Source organism: Ylistrum balloti, unplaced genomic scaffold, assembly GCF_031769215.1.
Source record: "Ylistrum balloti isolate Yb309-2 unplaced genomic scaffold, AGI_CSIRO_Ybal_v1 Utg370392, whole genome shotgun sequence".
Taxonomy (NCBI): domain Eukaryota; kingdom Metazoa; phylum Mollusca; class Bivalvia; order Pectinida; family Pectinidae; genus Ylistrum; species Ylistrum balloti.
The window spans coordinates 324,776-346,890 of record NW_026782271.1 but is presented as its reverse complement, the minus strand read 5'-3'; the positions used below and the strand labels follow the sequence as shown (position 1 = coordinate 346,890).

The 22,115-nt window shown below is 34.4% G+C and overlaps 2 protein-coding genes across 2 annotated transcripts; one reads left to right on the top strand and one right to left on the bottom strand.

Annotated features, from left to right (window-relative positions):
• Positions 1-3,745: 3,745 nt before the first annotated feature.
• LOC132554316 (fatty acid-binding protein, heart-like) lies at positions 3,746-9,264 on the bottom strand. The gene is made up of 4 exons (XM_060218622.1): positions 9,153-9,264; positions 6,155-6,324; positions 5,165-5,293; positions 3,746-4,867 (listed from the first exon to the last, which is right to left on the bottom strand). The coding sequence occupies exons 1-4, from the start codon at positions 9,262-9,264 to the stop codon at positions 4,817-4,819; spliced, it is 462 nt and encodes a 153-aa protein (XP_060074605.1). The 3' UTR covers positions 3,746-4,816.
• An 8,981-nt stretch (positions 9,265-18,245) lies between these two features.
• LOC132554326 (beta-1,3-galactosyltransferase 1-like) lies at positions 18,246-20,975 on the top strand. Its single transcript, XM_060218632.1, has 2 exons — positions 18,246-18,275; positions 19,980-20,975. Exons 1-2 carry the CDS (start codon positions 18,246-18,248, stop codon positions 20,973-20,975), a joined length of 1,026 nt encoding a protein of 341 aa, XP_060074615.1.
• Positions 20,976-22,115: the final 1,140 nt, after the last annotated feature.

Genomic DNA, 22,115 nt, shown 5'->3' with positions numbered 1-22,115 from the left:
GAATCCTATAAGATATATATCTGTTAGTAACTGAGGTTTATATTGGAGTTAAGTTTCTGGGTATGAAAAATAATCATCTGTAATCAACCTACATTCCTTTCAAGTGTAATTAGTCAATAATCCAATGAGTTCATACATCACTTCAGTTAAAACTTTAGATGGTGTTTTACATTGAACAAAATGTGTAACGGATCTGTTTACTACATGAATCTTCACAAGATTTCGAATTACACTGCATTCAATATAAAATACAAGTTTTACAATAGACCAAAGTGTTTACATATATGTATCACAAGGTGCTGAAGATAAATTACAAGGCTTTAGTGTCGTAAAGGATCATAACAATATTATGTATGTCTTCAGAGTTGAGTTGCTGTACAGTGTACTTGAAAACGACATTCTCATACACACCTAAACATTTTAAAGCATGTTTCACTTCGGTAAATGGGCAAACATACATACAGTCTTCATACGACATTTCCCGAGTAAAGAATTTGATAAAGCTGGCGAAAATTTGTCACAATAAAGATTTTCAAGGTCTGAAAAACTGCCAATGTTAAATGTGGTATGGAAATTTGAGTAGAATCTGTGCATCACCGAATATATGTTGGGATTTGTACGGACGAAGGGGCGTTTTAAGCTGCTGTCCATTATCTTATTATCTAATCTTAACAGATATGGTGATAATTCGTCACTTGATACAATAATACTATATTACACCTCTGTACGTCCTATTTTCTGACCTAGTAATGGTTAGAATGTTTGCAGGTCACAGCGAGAGTATTTTGAAATACACAGCGTTGGACCGTTAGAGAGTTTACGTCTGTGGGTCAATATATAGGACGTTGGTTTATTTCCCTCCGTCAATGGGTACACAATCGTAAAAGGCCGAAAACTGAATCAAATGAAAAGATTTACGATATTTATATTCATAGATAATGGTTAAACAATCCACTACTCAGGAATAAGTATCTTAATTATGTTCCATGGGTTTTTAGAGTATATTGATGTTCATGCAGTAACCGACAACTGGCTGTGCTCTGATAAAGATATAGTTAATGTTAACATACCTAACAATTTAAGGTACTCATCCTGTCCCTCGGTCTTCGCCAGTTTCCATTTGCCAACAAACGTCCTTTTAATCGCTTCTAAATCTGCCGATGTGTCAGAGAGGCTCGCCATCTTAGGGACTTGATGCACCTGAGATCGACTGTGTTTTGCTCAGGTGTTAATACTTCTATATATTCATAGTGTTTAGGTGAGTATTCATGTGTGACCTACTGACTGATGTCCAGTTGATGTGTGGGAAATGTATCGAAGCATGACGATTTGACGATTAAATATATCTAAACCATCCATTTATCCCTCCCCCATTTGATATTATTGCTTACTGAAATCAGAAACAAACAACAAAGAAAACAATGTCTGTATACCATGAATCGATTACTGGTTTGTACAGGTTTTTCCTTTTACATACTACTGGATATTAGGAGGTCAATAAATAGGACAATGGAATCAGCACTCATAAAGAACAATAACAGGACAATGTGTAACGATTTTCACCAGTATATGTGACTGTTTTAATTACTACTGCTTATAAACAAAAACCTTCAAAGTCTAACCAAATGTTTAAATGTTTTCTAACCAGTTTTAAATGTAGAAGAAACCAGCGCCGTTGGCAATATGTTGGTATGAGTTTTTACATTATGAGTAACGAACTACACACACATACATATATATATATTTTAAACCAGACCACATTACAATGAATGATATCCCTTTAAAACACTAACGTCAACTACGTCAGGTATAGGTTGTCATTATTTCCATTGTGACGTAATACATTATCAATTAATGGCGTCATATGCGTTGTGTATGTAACGTTACCAAAGAAAGAGATATGGAATGAGACTAGTACCATTCAGATCTGGTATTAGTTTTTTTACGAATTTATACGATTTGGAAGTATCTATGTTATATAATAAACAAAACCTTACCTTCGCTTCACAGATTGAAAATTAATATTTTATATGCTTCATCCTTAAGTCTGTGAATTTTCTCGATTCAATAATCGTTGCAGGCAGGCACTGGCTTTGCTATCGGGATAAATACCAGCATAACAATTTGTCAGTGAACGAGTTGAATGGACAGTCACAAAGATTTTCATTATCGCAAAGATATTTTCTAAGGGTGCAAAGGAGTGTGACGGTCCAATTATAATGAGACTAAAATACGTTGCAACGGAAAACAGTCCACGAAATAATTTGAGAAAATAGCTTTATTCACAAAATCCACATATAGACAATGCTATCCATCAGTTGATAAACTATGTGTTAGTGTCCGTTACGTCAGGATACGGTGTAACCAAGATGTTACATTGTTTCCCTCTACCAAGAATTACTAGACCTTACTCACCCCCACCCCCACCTCCCCTCTCCCTCCAGTACAAGGCAGTACAAACTTATTCAATAATACGTAAAGTGGTCCGTTTTCTATAGACACAAAAATTGTCTACAAAAGTGTACAAACATTCGTGTGATTTATTCTTGTTACAGAATAACAGGCATCATGTTCATGGCTTACTTTAAATTTAAACATTTTCGTGGGACTCAAATTTCATGGTTATACAAAGTTGTGCATTTTCGCTGGCACTTGATTTCGTAGATAAATCTTGATCACAAAATCCACTAGTACAGTGAAACCTCACCTAACGACCACCTCAAAATTACGACCACCCCGCTATTACGGGCACTTTTTTTCAGTCCCGTTTTTTTCCACTATATATCTTTGTATTGGTCGCTTCAGTATTACGACCACCCCGCTATTCCGTATTACGACCACTTCTTACAGTCACAACGACCACTTATTAACGATAATTGACCTCACAATTACGACCACGGTCTGACCAGTGATTAAAGTTTACCTGGTAGGCAGTGAACCGCGAACATGTGTGTCGTTCACGACCATTGTTTTCGTCACGGGTTACCGACTCTGTCACCAGGTGGCGTTAAACGAAGTAAACATCATTATCGGATTAACTTGGCCTACCCGTCCGAAACCGCGTGCTAGACACGTTTTAATAGCGATCTGTTGTTTGTTAATTAAATATTGACAGATCGGTAGGTATGCTGTTAAACACCTTAGAAGCCCCGCATACCCAAAAGTGAATTATGTAGTCGTTTCGGCCGATATCCCTTGGCCTGCACGCGCACACGTTGTCGAGGGTTTTTAACTGTTTTTGTAGCAATGTTACACTCTCGATATCGTTTGAACAATAAAAAACGTGTATGTGTTCAATTTTTTACGACACATTTTCTCTGTCACAAAACTCCGATGAACTTTATCAAGCAATGACGAAACCACGGAAACGAAACGAGCTATCGTGATCGGTAAAAAGGACGTATGAAAGAGGAGGCTGTCCAGATCCGTAGCTCTTCGCAATATTGTGCACTGGACTCTTTTTTTTAAGTAAAAAGAAAAATGTGTTGTACTGAGTGATACACTGATAAAGATAATGTGTTTGCGAATTTATGTTAAAAATGAAGCGTTGAAAGACTTTATAGTGACTTCATTAAAGTTGTTACAATTACTGAGTAAATGTGTTCGTAAATTTATGTGAAATAGTTGCAAAATTAACGTCAAATTCCAATTAAACTTAAAATGGATTGTTTGTTTCCTTTCAATGTTTACAATGTATATTATGATATCAACTAAGGAATATATACATAATTATTCTTCTGTCAATTCAGCAATTTTGTCTTTTTTACATGCATTTCATGAAATTCAACATTTTAGTTTATTATTATTAGTTATTATTGATGAATAATATACATGTACATTACTTAATGATATATATACTCTTTATTTTAAACAGAGTTACGGTTCTTTGTGGTCAATCTGATCCACCTCACTATTAAGACCACCTCGCTATTAAGACCACTTTTGTCCAGTCCCCAAAGTGGTCTTAATAGGGAGGTTTCACTGTACTATAATCTATGTCTATTTTTACCTGTTGATTGTTTCTTGGACGTTTAAGCTCGTAGATTAAGAGTAACGTCGAATTCATCTAAAAGAAAATCACCACAAAAATTGATAATTTTACAGTAATTTGATAAAAGATATTTTCTCAAATTAAATCCTGTCCCAGTGTTAGCTACATAGGACAAAATAATAACAGATCATATGACTTACCAGAATGTCTCTTGTTGCATGTAATATTCATTTTACAAATGAAATTGTTTTATACACAAATTCGAACAAAATCATGAAACAGTTTCCGTAACACGAAAATAAACAATACAGAACAGGAAGTAAACACAAAAACAAAACCATGTAGGGACAGATGATAAAAAAATCACAAAGCATAGTCCCTAAGAATTGAATTAAATGAATTATCGTGTTCTTTTATAGGACCTACAGATACACGTTAATACACATTCACGAAATTCGGCTTAACATAAAACAAAATTATTGTAAATCTGTAAAAAATATAATAAAAATGAAATTCAAAATGGCGAAATGAATTTTTTTAGTGGATGAAAGAGGTATATTGCACTTTCTATAATCCTGCGAATAGTGCCCCTTTTCAATTTGTAGTGACGGAGAGCATCTCTTTAGGCATGATTGATTATCTTTCTTAGTACCATTTCTCGCCGACAGGTTGCGCTCGGAGTTACTTTTATTGTTTCCGTAATGTTTCCCAGAATGATGTGCATATAAAGACCGGTCAAAATTTGACTGTTATCAAGGCATGGTGTTGGCCTAGTATCCGCTGTCGTTGCATATCATGAAAGCCCAAATTGTAGGCAGCAAATTATTACTGTTTTTCGAAGTACCTCTTCATCTCCACTTCTCCAGCATTTACGGTCTGTTAACAGAGAAAACATCATCAGTATCAAACCAGGAAAATAGATAGATAAAGACTGGACATTCATTTATTTATCGTGGTCCTGCGCCAACCAAAAGAACATTTAAAGCTGCTCACAAAATACACGCCAATTGTACTAAAACAGAAATCGTTTCAGTGTGTTGTTCGAATTTAAACGTAGCCATTCAAAGTAATCTATTCATTATATTTCGAAAAGTATAATTCTAATTTACTTTCCGGTATACATGTGCTTGTTTTAATTTGAACTTTTAACCTTTCAAAATGACCTTGACCTACCATAATCAATTCTTGCTTGCCGTCTTCCCTTGTAATGACTTCTCTGGTAACAGTGGTGTCCTTGGCCTTAGACTTGCCCCTCGGTTTCGATGTGGTTACGATTTTGCCATCCGTAAATGTGACTACAGCCTGAAGAATGTCAATACAAGGTTACCTTCGTACAAATTGCAGAAAAAATGTCTCCCTCCTCAGGTACGAGTAGGGCTATGTACTTGTCAGCATAAACAAGTGAACAGATTTAAGATATTTTATTGTACATGTATATAGACAGGATCTTTAATCATTTTTTATTTCATACGTAGGCCGAGAGTTATACTTTATACTTCTGGGCTATATTGTGACGTAAGCTGAGAGTTATACTTTATACTTGTGGGTTATATTGTGACGTAAGCTGAGAGTTATACTTTATACTTGTGGGCTATATTGTGACGTAAGCTGAGAGTTATACTTTATACTTGTGGGCTACATTGTGACGTAAGCTGAGAGTTATACTTTATATTTGTGGGCTATATTGTGACGTAAGCTGAGAGTTATACTTTATACTTGTGTACTATATTGTGACGTAAGCTGAGAGTTATACTTGTGAGACGTATTGTGACGTAAGTTGAAAGTTATACTTTATACTTGTGTACTATATTGTGACGTAAGCTGAGTTATACTTGTGAGACGTATTGTGACGTAAGCTGAGAGATATACTTTATACTTGTGTACTATATTGTGACGTAAGCTGAGAGCTATACTTGTGAGACGTATTGTGAAGTAAGCTGTGAGCTATACTTTATACTTGTGTACTATATTGTGACGTAAGCTGAGAGCTATACTTGTGAGCCATAATGTGAAGTATGCTGAGAGTTATACTTTATACGTGTAGACTATATTTTGACGTATTCTGAAAGTTATACTTGTGTACTATATTGTGACGTAAGCTGAGAGTTATATTTGCGAGACGTATTGTGACGTAAGCTGACGTATATATAATAAAAAACGTACCGTCATAGCGTTGCCTACAGGATCATCGTCTTCTAACTCTGTATTTAAGAGGAAGGCGTGGTTTGAAGTCTTGGGTCCTTTTGTAATAAAACGGACTTTGTCTCCCTCCACCGATATCTCTAAAGTACAACCAGCTGCCATGGCAACTTTCCGAAATAGGAAGTTTAAACCTAGAATAAATTGATATTGTAAGTAAAGTGGAATTCTATGGAGACAGATTATCTGAACTATCGTATAAAAATCTTCGTAAACTTTATCATGATGTACATCGCTGTAGTTTTTATTATGTAATCATATGGCATCAAATAATTCTATTTGTTCATGTACAGTATACAATATTACAATTCTATATTGTCTCATAAGCCAGTTTTGGCTGGATATCGGTATCTGTGTGTCTTTACCCACATTATATCAATTAATTATGGTAAAATATCTTAGTTTTAACTTGGACCTGTTCCGCGTACATATTTATTTTAATGTATGTTTTTAAGACAGTGTTTTTAATAATGGATATACACTGTCAAAGTGCTGAAGTAAAACAAACTAAACAAATTAACTAGTATAAAATTCTAATTATCAAATATAAATCATTGAAATTACGCCATATTTACACTTGAGTATGTACAGATATTTAAGTCAACACAGTGTACAGAGACCCGATAACACTGGTCCCATGACGTCACACCAGCGTAAAATGAGGCTTCTGAATCTACACCTATGTACATATATCTTAAAAAAGGCACCGATTCCTAAACACTTATTTTTAAAAAAAAATATAGTGTCGGAATCCTGGATAAATTTAGAAACTAACCTATACGGGAAAAATATTCACAAAGTTTGGGAAATATTTGTTATCTAACTTTGAATTCGGTGATATAGCGAATTTCTAGTGGAAATCCTTCTTTATTCATAGTAAATAAACTTCTGAACTTTAACTCAAAAAAGGCACCGATTCCTCACAACTTATTTTTAATTTTCAAAGATCATATTAAAGCTTATAAAATTATCATCCAAACATATACGGGAAAAATACTGTCATTTGAACGAAAAAATGCTTTATATAATCTATAGTAACAGTACAGGTGAAAAATCGACTCAGGCTGGCGCATGCGCAGCACGCTACAGGAAAGATTGCTGGTAATGAGTTAAATTTTTATGGTTTTACATCTTGCAATATCGATATGTAACACTTCAATAAAATAAATTGAATTGTATTCTTTGAATCCTTTAGCCAGGAAGGATAACAAAAACGTTAGTACAATGATGCAATGTACTTAACAGAATGTAAGAAGTCTCCATTGTAAATTTCCGAGCCATCCAACAGTATTGTTGTCTTTTCGAGTTCACCCTTACACCAAAACAAGACTTTATAAGGACTTTGAAGTAGTCAAACCAGTGTTTCCGTGATAGTGAACACAAACTCATCGTAGCCAAAAAAAAAAAAAAAAATAATAATAAAATATGCTACTCCACTATAAATAGGATGATGAAATTATATGTTATAAAAACAAAGTAATAATTGGTAAAGAAATATAAAATTACTGGAAAATGGGATTAAATCTACTATTTTATCAATAAAAATGATTAATAGCCATTTCAGTTTCATTTAATTGCATTAACTTTCAGTTCCATCAGGGTCCGTCAGTAGAATATATATACACAAACATGCGGTGTAGTGTATACTCAAGGGATAAAGAAAGTTCCGTCAACCGTGTCGTTGTTTAATGCTACCAGAAATTAATCAAAACATCGGAAAATGATGTATCTCCATGAAGACTACCTATTGTTGTGACGAGCAGTGTAACTCAATGTCACAACACTGCTGTCGACGAGATTTTCCCGTTTCGTGCTTTCCCCAGTTGACATCGTCACGCAATACAATGATGCAACATTCGATACAGGACCACGTGCACTGAAGCATAGAGAGTTGCTTGACCGATTTTCATTGTCAGAACAATGCGTTCGCAAAATATTGCAAATAATGTCCCTGTGCATTTCTTTATCCCTGAAGTATATATGTGAATATAGTTAGTTATCTAAAATGTGGTAAATAAAATATTAATTTTAATATTACAAAATTATCAGTAATAATACATAAAAATAAAAACAAAAATTCAGACATTCAAACATTTCACAAAATATATGACATAAGTTTCCTCATACTTGATAAGGTTTTAGAGAATAAAATTATTTAAAGACTTGAATATTGTTTAAACATATCCTTAAATGTTTATATGTCAAAAGAAGTATCATAAACATATACTTTTTAAAATGCAAGTAATACCAGTTGTTGAGTATCAACAGATGAAGTTTTACAGAAAAATTCATCTGTTGGAACTGATATCAATATAGAGGGAAAAAAATATAACCACTGTCAAAACAAACAAACTGCCCTGTAGGGCATTTTAAAATGTTGGTAACCAAAGATACACCTTTTTTAAACTGCAAAACTGGTTTTGCCGTAAATTGCTTCAAAGTCGTATCTTATTTGTTGGTATAGAAATTCACATCATAATGTTGTTTATTATAGTAGGGACGTCCATGACTATGTCAATTTGGTATTAAAAAAATATCGTCCTATTTTTTGACATCTGGTAAACATGGATTATATAAACGAATTATATATATTCACTGCACTATGAACACACATTAAGTACTCGTGGTGACACGCTGTGCGTCATCGTAAGGACATATTTAATACACGTAGATATGGCGTTATGTCAGATCTATTGATCTCTGTAAATTAGATGACACAGCATTCGGGCTGCACTGGATGTTCACTAATCAATTACATATCATTATTTTTATCTTTAATACAAAACATCAAGTTGTAGCTGACAATTATTACATTATACAATATTTCAAGCTAAGCTCAAGGGAAGTAATTCATCAGGAAGTGGTCTAAGCGTACCCTACCGGTAACAGATGTCGCTGCGGTGAACACATACAGTTGTAAACAGAAAGTTGATTGTCCAGGTTTACAGGGATAACAACGTACCTATTAATTTCAGATATTCGTCTAGTTTTTCATTTTTCGTGAGCGTCCATGTGCCACCAAACTTGTCTTTGATTGCCAGTAAATCGGCCGATACGTCTGAGGCGTTCGCCATCTTGTGCGTATACCTGTAAACAGACTCTGTGGGGCCCCAACGGGGTAATAACATTTATTAACTGTACAGTGGTCGATAAGTCTGCGAATGTATTTGCATTATTACTTACATGTTTACATTGTATATAAATTTATTTGACGATTCGGAAATATGAAATGTGTAACGTTACTCAATAATTTCAATAAGTTCCCTTTTTAACAGTAGCGTCACGTTTTTTCCCCTTCTACATAGCGAACTCCTTGGTAACAGCCGGTTTACAGGCATCACTAGCAACTGTTACATGAAGCTTCCATAAGAGATATCTTGTTGTAAAAACAATGTGACAGATAATTATATGAACAATATAAAATAATCAATGTAGGTTTAGACATTACAGAAAACAAGTAAAATTAACGTAATATGAAATTATCATATGCAACTATTGAGGACATACCGCGTCGTGCATGCGCAGATTTCTCGCTCCATGCGAGATAGTTTTTACTATAGTTTATATAACGGCATTTCAGAAAAAATATTGATACATCGTGTTTTAGATAAAAATTCTAAAGTATATGCCTCTAATCAGTAGATTTATCATTTCTTCGTTACAAATATATTATTTTTTGAATTTTCAGAAGAAAATTTGTTGTGTCATTTTTTAGTTGAAACTTACACATGGATCTCCATCATAGTCCTATCAAAATTTTAACTAAACGATTATTTTGACAACTTCAACAATGTGAAACAAAAGCAACATTGTGAAAAAATATCCAAATGTGTGCGTCTGACAATCAAGTATAGTAACTTTCCAACACATTGATATAACTTTGACAAACTTACATTAAAAATGAGTTGTGTCAATTTCTAGGTGAAAATGGCACATAATTTCGTTTCACGGAAATTTTCTTAGTCCCAATGCTGTTACAGGTAAACACGGCATCAATGCACGTGTATCGATGAGTCATAAAGACAGATTGAAGAAGTGTACAATGTATATACTTTGTTGACATTGATACTTACATGTACAAGCATTTTGACGAGAAGAGTACGATGCAGACATGATTATATCAAAGACATTCATTCTTGATTTCGCTTTATCTGGGTTCAGAATGCTTTCATATACTTTTGGGAATTTTAAAGAGATAGAGCGAGCTGTCCATATACAATAATAGATATAAGAGGGCTATTCGATTTTCAGAAAAAGGGGTGTTCGGACGTGATTACGTACAAGTCAATAATTTCATACCGCTAGACCTGCAACTATTACTAAATGGAAGCAGTGGTCTATCCGTAGAAAATTATATTTTGATGTAACAGTCAGAAATACATTCTTGACTCGAATATATTTTAATTTCAAATATCTCTCCCTTTGTAAAACATCCACATTCCCCTTCGCCCCCCTCCCCCCTCCCTCCCTCTCTCTCTCCCCCCTCCCTCCCTCTCTCTCTCATACATAACAATGTATAAATGCAACAATGTCGTATTGTTTATACAAAATTGTAAAATTTCTATTAGGAAAGGGCTTCATATAAATTTGAAAACTTGTGCCCAATCCTTTTGTATATATTGATGCAAATAAAATATGCTGATCTCAAATTGTATAACCAGTTTCGTGACGATGACAATCAGACGAAATGAAGGTAATGGCCATATCGACAATAGTTGTAGTAATGTGCTAATAAATCTTCTCGTTCGAAATTTTTTTCATATCCCATTTTAAAAAGATACAGTCAACTGGACACACATTTGTACGAATGCCTATATAAATATGTAGGGAGATACTGAGTAACTCCATTAAAATCTTCTAAATTGACCATTTATCATGTACCATGGCTATTTAATATCCCTTACCATGAACGCAGAGTACTTATTTTTTCACGATATTGCCATCATCTGTGCACAGCTCATATTTAAGACATTTGTCTACGCCACCCAAAAATTGGCCCATGTACCACTTTGCTCGTCCTAGACATAGGTACTAGGTGTAAGCTTATTCCTGTTAAGCATAAGAAGCCTATCACCAAAATACGTTTGTCTACTCATTGTTTAAATGTAGAAACAGGAAGGTATACAAATATTCCAGTGGAACAGCGCACTTGCAAACTTTGTAATTCCGACTTTGAGGATGAATTCCATTTTGTAATTAAATGTCCTTTTTATAACAATTTGCATTGTAAATATATAAAATCATACTATAGGAGTAATCCCTCCGTTTTCAAATTAGTAGATTTACTTAAAACTACTAATGTAAAAGACTTATGTATCTTGGGAAAGTATTTGTATCATGCTCTCAATCTGTGATCTAGTCTATTGTAATATACTCAGTAAGTTTTTGTATGTAACTATAATTATAGAAACAATGTCTGTCTCTCATTCCCTCTCTATTGTATACGATACATGTTGCATATTTATGTATTAGAATCCATAAGCTGTATTCAGATCAATAAATAAAATTTATTTCATGAAATAAATACATTTGTGTTAGATGGTTACTTTATATATTCATATATATATATATGTATAATTGTCATAATTCTACAGATGTTCTTCACATTATAATGTTATGTAAGTTGGCTCTTGCATGATTTTGTTTGTTGGAATAAGATCTTGAACTCTGACTACCTGGTGACCATCTGTTACCCTCTGTAGTTTGTATCTCTTGTTATTTGGATGTGCGCACGTGTTAGCAGCGAGGGCCGTGTATTGCAACTCGCTATGCGGTTACGGTTTTAGCTTGACCAGTCAGAGGGGCTGTTCACGTGACCAGCGGCAGTAGCCGTGATGATAGGCGGCCAGGGCCTGGATTGACCAATCAGCGAGGCGTGCACCTCTTCGTGATTTTGACCGCGTCATATCTTCATCACTCCTCATAATTTTTCTGCTGCTGTGATTACGTTTAATATCTTTCGAAGTCCCACCCATACCACACTCCCATATTTTGTCTTGAGCCAGCTTATATATCCATGGTTTTTTTTTATTATTATTCAAACAGTTGTTTGTATGCCGATAATTGGCCGATCGACAGCTTTTGATTGACAGCGCGGTTTAGCCAATCAGATCGCGGGTAGTATTCGCCTCTTTGTTTACATTTCGCTACTACGACATTCTCCGACAAAGGTGATACTTTGCTGCTGGGGAGCTTGCAACACCGATTTCGCTACCGCGAGCGATTATAGGGAGGTGTTGTGTTCATACCGTTTCCCAAATCTCAGATGAAGCATGAGAAGTGCAAATCTTGGCTCCAATTGTGCGGACGGCCTAAGTATCAACTTAACGAGGAGATCCTGTGGTGGCCTTCTAAAGGAAAGCATTTTTTATTTATGTCTGCTCAAAAGTGCGTAAATTTTCACAGACTCACGTGTACAATATTGCAATGAACATCAGTATTTGTTTTTCACACAAAATTTTGCTAGCATAAGTTTTATAATCCTCTCTCATGTGCTAATAAGTCGCATGTTAATGTGTGTCTTTATAAACAAGCTTGATTTCGGACTGACCATTTTCGGATATTTATTGACTGAAGGGAAATGAAATTATCTGGACATGTTTCTGCTCTTTTACAAAGTTTTACTTTGTGAATGGTCTGTGATAAAATGAACGTTTACTGTTATGGTTAAACAGTTGAAATAAAATCTTAAAGTCTTCCAATAAGGTAGTAATATTCTTGATGAAAAAAAAACCATTAACATGATATAAATAAAAAAAACCCAAAAATTTAAGAATTTAATGCCAGTTTAGAAAGTAACCATTATATCAGTGATGTATCTTGGTGGCCATTTTATAAAGGCTTTATATGACTGTTAAAGCAAACTTGTTTTGTTTGTTTCTTTGGGATTTACCACTTCCTTCCCACTTGAAACAGAGGTGAAAGAAATTGCTGCTGCCGGGATTCAAACCCACCCGGCCCTCTGCACCCTTCTGGTCGTGGAGCCTATGCTCTACCAACTGAGCTAACCCTGCATGGCGACTGTTTTTATTTTTATTTCATTAATTCTGCTCCATAGAAAACAATCACACCACTTGAACTTTTTGTTTTTAATTATTAGCAAAAATGTAAAAAATATTTTTTTATATATGAAAATATAGGTTACTGTGACCACTTTCCAAGAAATAAAAATTTTCAAAGATGAACCATAAAAGCGACATTGACTGTTAAAATGGCAAAATTATCGATTTCACGGAAACAGTTGAGTAAAAATCTGAAAACCCAATAAGTGACCAGTGACGTCACAGTATACCAAAAGAGACTGAAATCGACTCGATTTAACATGGCGAGTATAGGGAAATGAAAGTTCGTGACTACTTAAATGGGCTGTTTTAAGTCATTCAAGGAGGAAAGGGGCTAAAAATATATATATACATAATTTTAGGTTATTAAATTCCCTAACGACCGGTATATTTCTTTATTTAATTATTGCACTGCTACCACATATAAAATTAGTTTAAAAAGTAAAAAATCCGTCTCAGAAATACTCGTCTGAAAAACGGATCGTAGTAATGTGGCGACTTACTGGGTCCTGGCAATATGCGTCAAATGAAAAAGACAGTTTTTACTCCTTCAATAACGGAAAGGGCTGTAATTCATAGATACAAATTTAGTATTTTGAATTCCCTATTGATTGGTATATATATTGAATAAATGCAGTGATTTGCCATGTTAACCTTATTTGAAAAGGAAAACCTCATAAATATTCGACTGAAAACGGGTATATCCCCAAATTTTTCCGCTGACTGGGGAAAACATGGCCACTAATTTCAACTGTATCATCGTCTCTTGTTTGGAAGGACGCTAAAGTATGACCCAGACACGAAACCGTTTGCTTTTAATTTTTTCTTCAACGACACGTTAGAAGTATAATTAAGTCCGATATCATTGGGAATGACGTTCAATGCTGACGACACTTTGTTTGTCGGGGATGGTAAGAGTAGCCTCCCTTTATGGTTATCTTTGCGTTGTCGATCGGCCAATTTGTACCCCATCATTTTGTTGTACATATAGACTGAAGTTACTGTCAGATCTATATATTATATAACTACAGTGATTGATATTATGGTTGTATTTGAAATGTTCCTGTCATTTAATAAATGACCATTTGACAACATTTCTTTTCCCTGTTGTGTTTTGTTTATAAGATATGTACAACAAATAACAAGCTGCAGTCTCTGAGCTGGGTTACCATGCTAACACAAAGAATGATAATATTTGCTAAACGCCCAGGGCAGTTGGCTTTTACACTTGGGCAGCAAACCTTTTTTAATCCGGCCCGCTCCCCATCCGTCTCTGATCAGAGATGACACGATAATGAATGGCAAATTATACACTTACTCTTAAAGGAGGTGTTACATGTGGCAATTTCCATTTCATTATTCCTACATTGTTTCAATCATTTAAGTAAACCACGAAATATCGAGCGGTACCTCTTCCTTCCCAATCCGGTCAACATATAAATTCAAATTTATAAAAAGACATTTTACCCATGGACATATTACGGAGTGTGGTCAGGGATGCTTTTCTGGTGTAAGCCTTTGTGTTTGTTCGTCGAGTCGTTAAAATCTTCTGTTTGTTGCCCCGTTCAATACAAAATATATGCTGTCTTTGTACTGACCGCCCTGACCAAAGCCAATTCGTCGGACACTGAAAAGGGAATCTCATTTTCGTAACCAAAATAATACTAATACATTAAAATGACGAATCATATCGATTACATTGATCAAACGGAATGTTATTGAAATTTTTAGTGCCACGGATTCAAAAATTACTTTCTTCGATATAAGGTGATATTTCAGCTCAAACACGCTTTTTGTTTTGTTTTTTTTTAAATCTTAAGTAAACAGAAAGTATTTGTCATAAAAGTTATAAAAATCAATTTGAAAATTGAGATTTCTACTATACTGTTTGTTTTGAAAATAATAATTAGGAACTTTTGGAGAAAAATGGTTTATAAACACAGCAACGCTAATTAACTCTAATTGATACAGCACTTCAATTCAATATATTCCTTGATATAATCATTGAACAGAAATATCAATTCATACGTTATAACTAGCACGTTTCGAGATAATCATAAGAATCAGATATCAAAATAGATACAAACATACATTTTATTGCAATTGACACAACTAGTAGAAAAACAGTCTCAAATTCCTCTATTTAACGTTTCTGATTTTACCCGACATAATTGACTCTCAAGACTTGGTCAAAAAAAGATTTAAATAAGTATCGCATTTAGTACATGGTATATTATCATATAAGGCTTAAAAAAATCATGGATTTGTTACTTGAAAATTATGAACATGGTTTGATGTTGCGACAACCAAGCAAATAGATTACAAAAGGAATGGACTTATTGGATGTTAGTTATTAATTTAAGTCATAAATCTCAATGAGAGGGCTTAGTAAGATGTGTTTTCTCTAGTTATTGTGAAGTGTAATGTTGAGAGGGCCTAGTAACTTGTGTTATGTGTAGTTATTGTGTACTGTAATGTTGGGAGAGGGCCTGATAAGTTGTGTTATCTGTAGTTATTGTGTAGTGTAATGTAGGGTGAGGTCGTAGTAAGTTGTGTTATCTGTAGTTATTGTGTATTGTAATGTCAGGAGAGGGCTTGGTAAGTTGTGCTATCTATGGTTATTGTGAAGTGTAATGTTGAGAGGGCTTTGTAAGTTGTGTTATCTCTAGTTATTGTGTAGTGTAATGTTGGGAGAGGGCTTGATAAGTTGTGTTATCTGTAGTTATTGTGTAGTGTAATGTAGGGTGAGGTCGTAGTAAGTTGTGTTATCTGTAGTTAATGTGTATTGTAATGTCAGGAGAGGGCTTGGTAAGTTGTGCTATATATGGTTATTGTGTATTGTAATGTCAGGAGAGGGCTTGGTAAGTTGTGCTATCTATGGTAATTGTGTAGTGTAATGTCAGGAGAGGGCTTGGTAAGTTGTGCTATCTATGGTTATTGTGTATTGTAATGTCAGGAGAGGGCTTGGTAAGTTGTGCTATCTATGGTTATTGTGTATTGTAATGTCAGGAGAGGGCCTGATAAGTTGTGTTAACTGTAGTTATTGTGAAGTGTAATGTAGGGTGAGGTCGTAGTAAGTTGTGTTATCTGTAGTTATTGTGTATTGTAATGTCAGGAGAGGGCTTGGTATGTTGTGCTATCTATGGTTATTGTGTATTGTAATGTAGGGTGAGGTCGTAGTAAGTTGTGTTATCTGTAGTTATTGCGTATTGTAATGTCAGGAGAGGGCTTGGTAAGTTGTGCTATCTATGGTTATTGTGTATTGTAATGTAGGGTGAGGTCGTAGTAAGTTGTGTTATCTGTAGTTATTGTGTATTGTAATGTAGGGTGAGGTCGTAGTAAGTTGTGTTATCTGTAGTTATTGTGTATTGTAATGTCAGGAGAGGGCTTGATAAGTTGTGCTATCTATTGATATTGTGTATTGTAATGTCAGGAGAGGGCTTGGTAAGTTGTGCTATCTATGGTTATTGTGTATTGTAATGTCAGGAGAGGGCTTGATAAGTTGTGCTATCTATGGTTATTGTGTATTGTAATGTCAGGAGAGGGCTTGATAAGTTGTGCTATCTATGGTTATTGTGTATTGTAATGTCAGGAGAGGGCTTGGTAAGTTGTGCTATCTATGGTTATTGTGTATTGTAATGTCAGGAGAGGGCCTGATAAGTTGTGTTATCTGTAGTTATTGTGTAGTGTAATGTAGGGTGAGGTCGTAGTAAGTTGTGTTATCTGTAGTTCTTGTGTATTGTAATGTCAGGAGAGGGCTTGGTAAGTTGTGCTATCTATGGTTATTGTGTATTGTAATGTCAGGAGAGGGCTTGGTAAGTTGTGCTATCTATGGTTATTGTGTAGTGTAATGTCGGGAGATGGCCTAATAAGTGGCAAAAATTTGTGCAAAATCCCTTTGATGGAACACTATAGGAGGGGAGAAGATTAATAAAAGTGAGATGTACAAGGAGACTTCTGAAAAAAAAGGAGAGTAAAACAAGGTGTTTCATAAGTAAGTTGTAACCTATGTTGTGTTTTACTACACGATCTCAATCTATCATCGGTTTTTTACGTTTAGTCAAACCATACTATCGCATGAAGAGAAAAAAAGTTGCGAAAGCAACACTAGGGTGTTACTTTTCTGGCTATGAAAACAACAACATTTTACCGCGTTGAAGTTTTGCGTTATGTTTAAATGCTTTGCATAAAAAGCTGACGACCATTTACAGAAATCCTTTCTGATGTTTTGGTCCACTGACAAAGGGAAAAAGTATGCTTATTAACAAAGTCTGGCATTGTTTCTTTTGATTTTTTTTCTCGTTTGTTTGAGTTTTGGGGGAGGGGCAAAAGTAGGGGGGATGGTTGTTGCGATATGGTATCTTATACTAACTTATTTTTGTCCACAGATAACTGAACCCGAAGTTGTCCTTCCTGGAATTCCTTCTGATTGTATCATCGTTTACTTCGGCAATGTGCAAACAAGATCCTACAACACGCTTTTTCGAAAACCAAGTTAAAAAGAAAATGAATTCTTGTATTTCGTTTAAATCCTTACATCTTTATCATCAAATGAAAACAGGCAGGTAACTGAAGTGTAAATAGGGCGGTTTTCGTTTGAAATATTGCGTGTAGCAATTATTCATTTACATTTCGGTGAATCCGTCTACTTGCCTATCAGAAATTATTCTTCTTCTTATCAGGATCCTGTTGGTGTTATTGAATTTCGAATAAAGCTTAAGATTAATTCGGGGGCATGGTCAAATATTTTAACCTTATATGCTGTACAATCATATCAATGTTGTGTTTAAAACATAATGAACCTTTGATTTCACTTGTATCATGAGAAGTTCCACTGATAATAGAGGTCACGTATTCAAAACATCGCTTTGAATGGTAAACTGTTTACATTGTAAGATAACTCGTAATATATATAATATATACACGGACAGGTCAATACTATGAATACACTGGTCACTCAGCTGCTTTCTCTTCGGTGGACAAATTGAAGCGAAATGGATGTTAAGCATTTGATTAGCACTAAGGTAAGTTTATTTTCCTGTGATAATTCTCTTTTCAAAACAATCATAATAAGACTAAAGGTAATTGTCAGAAAGAAGATAATAAGAAGGAACAAATGATGTTTTCCATGAACATTTGAAAGCCATGCCACACAGGTACACTTTCTTTTTACAACATTGTATAATGTATTATTACACTTCAGTTTAAATCATGTTAACTGAATAACAAATGGTATTTACACAAACTTTACGCTTACATAAATTGATGATGTACTTTTAATCTACATTAATTTGATTTGTATTCCCATAAATTGTGTCGATGTATCACATTCTGTTAACCCCATCAGGTATGTTTCCTTCGAATGGGGTCAGGGTTTCCTCTTCCAACGGGGGAAACGGCGGTATGATGAGTTTTACTCGTACTTTTGTCTTTCTAACATATAGTTGAAGATGTCTCCATGTTTTTTGTCAATATTCAGGCATTTACCCAATGAAATTGCTCAACAGAAAAGATAACTTCCGGATATGCCAGATTTCAATACAGTTTTCTCGACCACGTGACTGTATATCGTGTTTTCTATCAATCGTGATTTTTTTTTACACCGCATATATACTCCAAAGAAAGTTTTAGGTCTCTGAAATAATACGTTTGATGCTAAACGGCGACACAATTGTTCATGTTATCAACTCATATCATTTTCTTGTTAAGAAACACAAACGTGTCTTGCTTTAAGCAACCTAACCTCCTAAAAGACGATTCACTTAATATCGCCATAATTTCAATACGCGTAGTGATTTCTAAACATGAATGATAAGCCGAGGAGAAACACAATTTCCAACATCGCATTTTAAAAGTATTGTGTCATTCACAATTAAACCAGAATTCTATTTAAAGTAACATTACAAAATGTAATGGAGAATGATTTCAACGTTTTGAGAAATACACTTTCAGTGTTCAGATTAGTTGTAATTAAAAGAAAACGCTATATATATTCACGTTGTTGACAAGGAAATTATAGAAATTTTACATATCCAGAAGTAATCACCTAATCTGTCAAGCAATTGCATTGGGTAAGTGACTTTTACTTTCTATCAAACTAGGAGAGCAGCAAACGTTTTGTAAGATAAAATGGCGAGATTAACTCACCGTGCCACCGTTTTCTCCTCCACGGAAAAGAAACCTCTGGTCCCGCTCGACGGGAACTCAACCTGAAGGGTTTAACAGGCCAAAATGTATCAGTGTGTTGTGATTTTCTTTCGGCCAATGGTTTCCTAATTTTTTTTATCTTTCAGACGAGTCTGGAATATGTTTTTCAAAATACCAACATCTCATTTTAAAGAGGCTTAGATGATAGAAAATTAAAAAAAACTACTGGCTACAATTTCATTTTTGTCTGAACTACAGTTGTTCGCATGTATTTTGTTTAGTCTAATGCACGGTGATTATTTTGTATTTTTTATTAATGAGATATATTGATATTTACATACAGTTGTATATTAGTGTACTGCTTTATGTTTATTTCAGTGGCACTGTAGTGCATATTACTATCATATATCTACATTGATATGAACTTATATATAATGTTAATTACAGTAATGGGTCGAATAATATTTAATGTCTTATGTTATTGGAAAAAAATCATGATTCCCTTACACACCAAATTTCCAAGCATTTACCAATTAAAACTCATTAATACAACTTTGATTAGCTTTGACTCTTATTTACAGGGAGGTCATATACTAGCATGCAGATTTGCTACTTGGAGGAAACTGCAATGCTGGATTATAATGCTAGTTCTTGCTGTCGGCTTCGTCGTCATTTCCTCACTTGTGCTAACAACCACAGACAAAAATCCATATACACAACTTCTATTTCCTGTTCAAAGGGATCTAAAATGTATTTGTCAAGAGAAAGAAGGCGGCCGACTTAAATATGTTATTCATGAAGATGATGCATGTAGTAAGGGGGGCGAGGAAGTGTTTTTATTTATTGCTGTTTCTGTCTCCTCGTCAGGCTTTAAACAACGATCCGTTATTCGGAATACTTGGGGATCTATAGTACATAATAACAATAAAGTTAAATTATTGTTTTTCTTGGGGAATCCGAATGATACGAAAATTCAGCGCGCCATTTTAAACGAAAGTGAACATTATCACGATATTGTACAAGACAATTTCATGGATTCATATAGAAATCTTACTTTGAAATCTATATTTATTTTGAAATGGACCAGTAAATTCTGTGTGAACACGAGCTATGTGTTGAAGGCAGACGATGATATGTTTATAAATGTACCGTATCTAATAAATTACTTAAACTCTACTGAAAAACGTAACGCAGTGATTGGTCAAAGAATCGCTTTGTCAAAACCCATCCGCAACAAAACATCGAAATGGTACACTTCGGAGAAGATGTATAGAGACAAATATTATCCATACTACACCAGTGGAACTAGTTACGTCATATCCGGTGATATTTTGACCAAACTGTACCAATCGACCTTCACTGAACCATTCTTTTGGCTCGAAGATGTTTACATCACTGGCCTATGTAGAAAAAGGATAAAAGCTGATATTATTGACAATTGGGATTTCTCCTGTCTATATCGTGCCCCTCGTGGATGTGTATATAAAAATGTAATATCTGGACATAAGAACTCCCCAGAGGAAATTACACAGATCTGGCTGGAGCTGAACAACCCATACTTAAATTGTAGTTCCTAGATGGTTTACACTGAGCCGTCCAAGATGGCAAGGGGTTAAAATGAAAAAAAAAGTCTATAAAAAAATATGGCGACTATTTGATTTTAAGAAAATGTTTTCAATTTAAGTTTGATAAAGACATTGTGATAAATGTGAATCTTTCATGGAAAATCCATTACTGAATCTATCAATAAAAGGTAATATTGAACAGTTATACAATATAATTATACCGTTTAACAGCTGATCGTACTTACCTCTGGCACCAGTTGCTCAAAGATTGGTAAGAGCTATTCCATGGTTTGTGAAAAAAATAAATATAAATTTAACAAACCTATCAATATTCCTTTATTATTAAATAAATGTCGATTTGTTTACACAGATAAGATTGCTATTATCATATGTCTAATTTCGCTTGAAAGCATTTAGTTTTTCATTGGCAACAATCAGAATGATAATGACATGACTAGTGAATAAAATCAGAGCGATCTCTGGTATTGGTAATACATGTGCAATATATCGTTTTCACATTTCACTTCTAGTGTTGTAAATATATAATTGTATGTGATATATAACTATCCCTCCATATCATTGACCTAAATGCAAAGATTGACACCTGCAAGAAATTTTATAGGAAAATAGACATTTCTTATTTAAATCGTGTAGTAAGTGTTCACATATACAAATTGCATCCTATATTAAATGTTTTCAGTTGTGCTACATTGTGTTATGTACCTCTTACAGACATTTAATGATTTTGTTACAGTTAACTATAAATCATACCTATGCTAATTACTTACCACTGCGTGGACTGATTTCTATAAAAGAGGTGCCATGACCAGGTTCTCCTAGGTCATGTTCGGCTAGAAATTTGTTAAGTATAAATTGTGAATCCCTTAATCATAGTCAATATATTTTGAAGTTGATTCATTGCTAATTTACTCTTCCGGAACACTAGGAGTATCTGTGTTAATCTTTCTTTTGTTCATATTCTGCCTAGTTTTATTGAATTTCACTTTTGGCTACTGGTACCGCGATGAAACAGCTATGGTTTGATCCATTGATACTTAGGAAACCACAATAATCGTGACCCTAACATATTAATTTACCTTATGTAAACAAATTCACACAGGTGCCTGACTTAAGAAGCATGAAAGGCTTGGC

What these genes read in the sequence shown, in the direction of transcription:
- LOC132554316 (XM_060218622.1), bottom strand. Translation starts at nt 9,264, where the DNA reads ATGGCGAACGCCTCAGACGTATCGGCCGATTTACTGGCAATCAAAGAC. An exon ending in CTGTAGGCAACGCTATGACG is followed by an intron (nt 5,294 to 6,154) that starts GTACGTTTTTTA and finishes GACATTCTTCAG; the next exon opens with GCTGTAGTCACATTTACGGA. An exon ending in GCAAGCAAGAATTGATTATG is followed by an intron (nt 4,868 to 5,164) that starts GTAGGTCAAGGT and finishes CTCTGTTAACAG; the next exon opens with ACCGTAAATGCTGGAGAAGT.
- LOC132554326 (XM_060218632.1), top strand. Translation starts at nt 18,246, where the DNA reads ATGGATGTTAAGCATTTGATTAGCACTAAG. An exon ending in AGCATTTGATTAGCACTAAG is followed by an intron (nt 18,276 to 19,979) that starts GTAAGTTTATTT and finishes TCTTATTTACAG; the next exon opens with GGAGGTCATATACTAGCATG.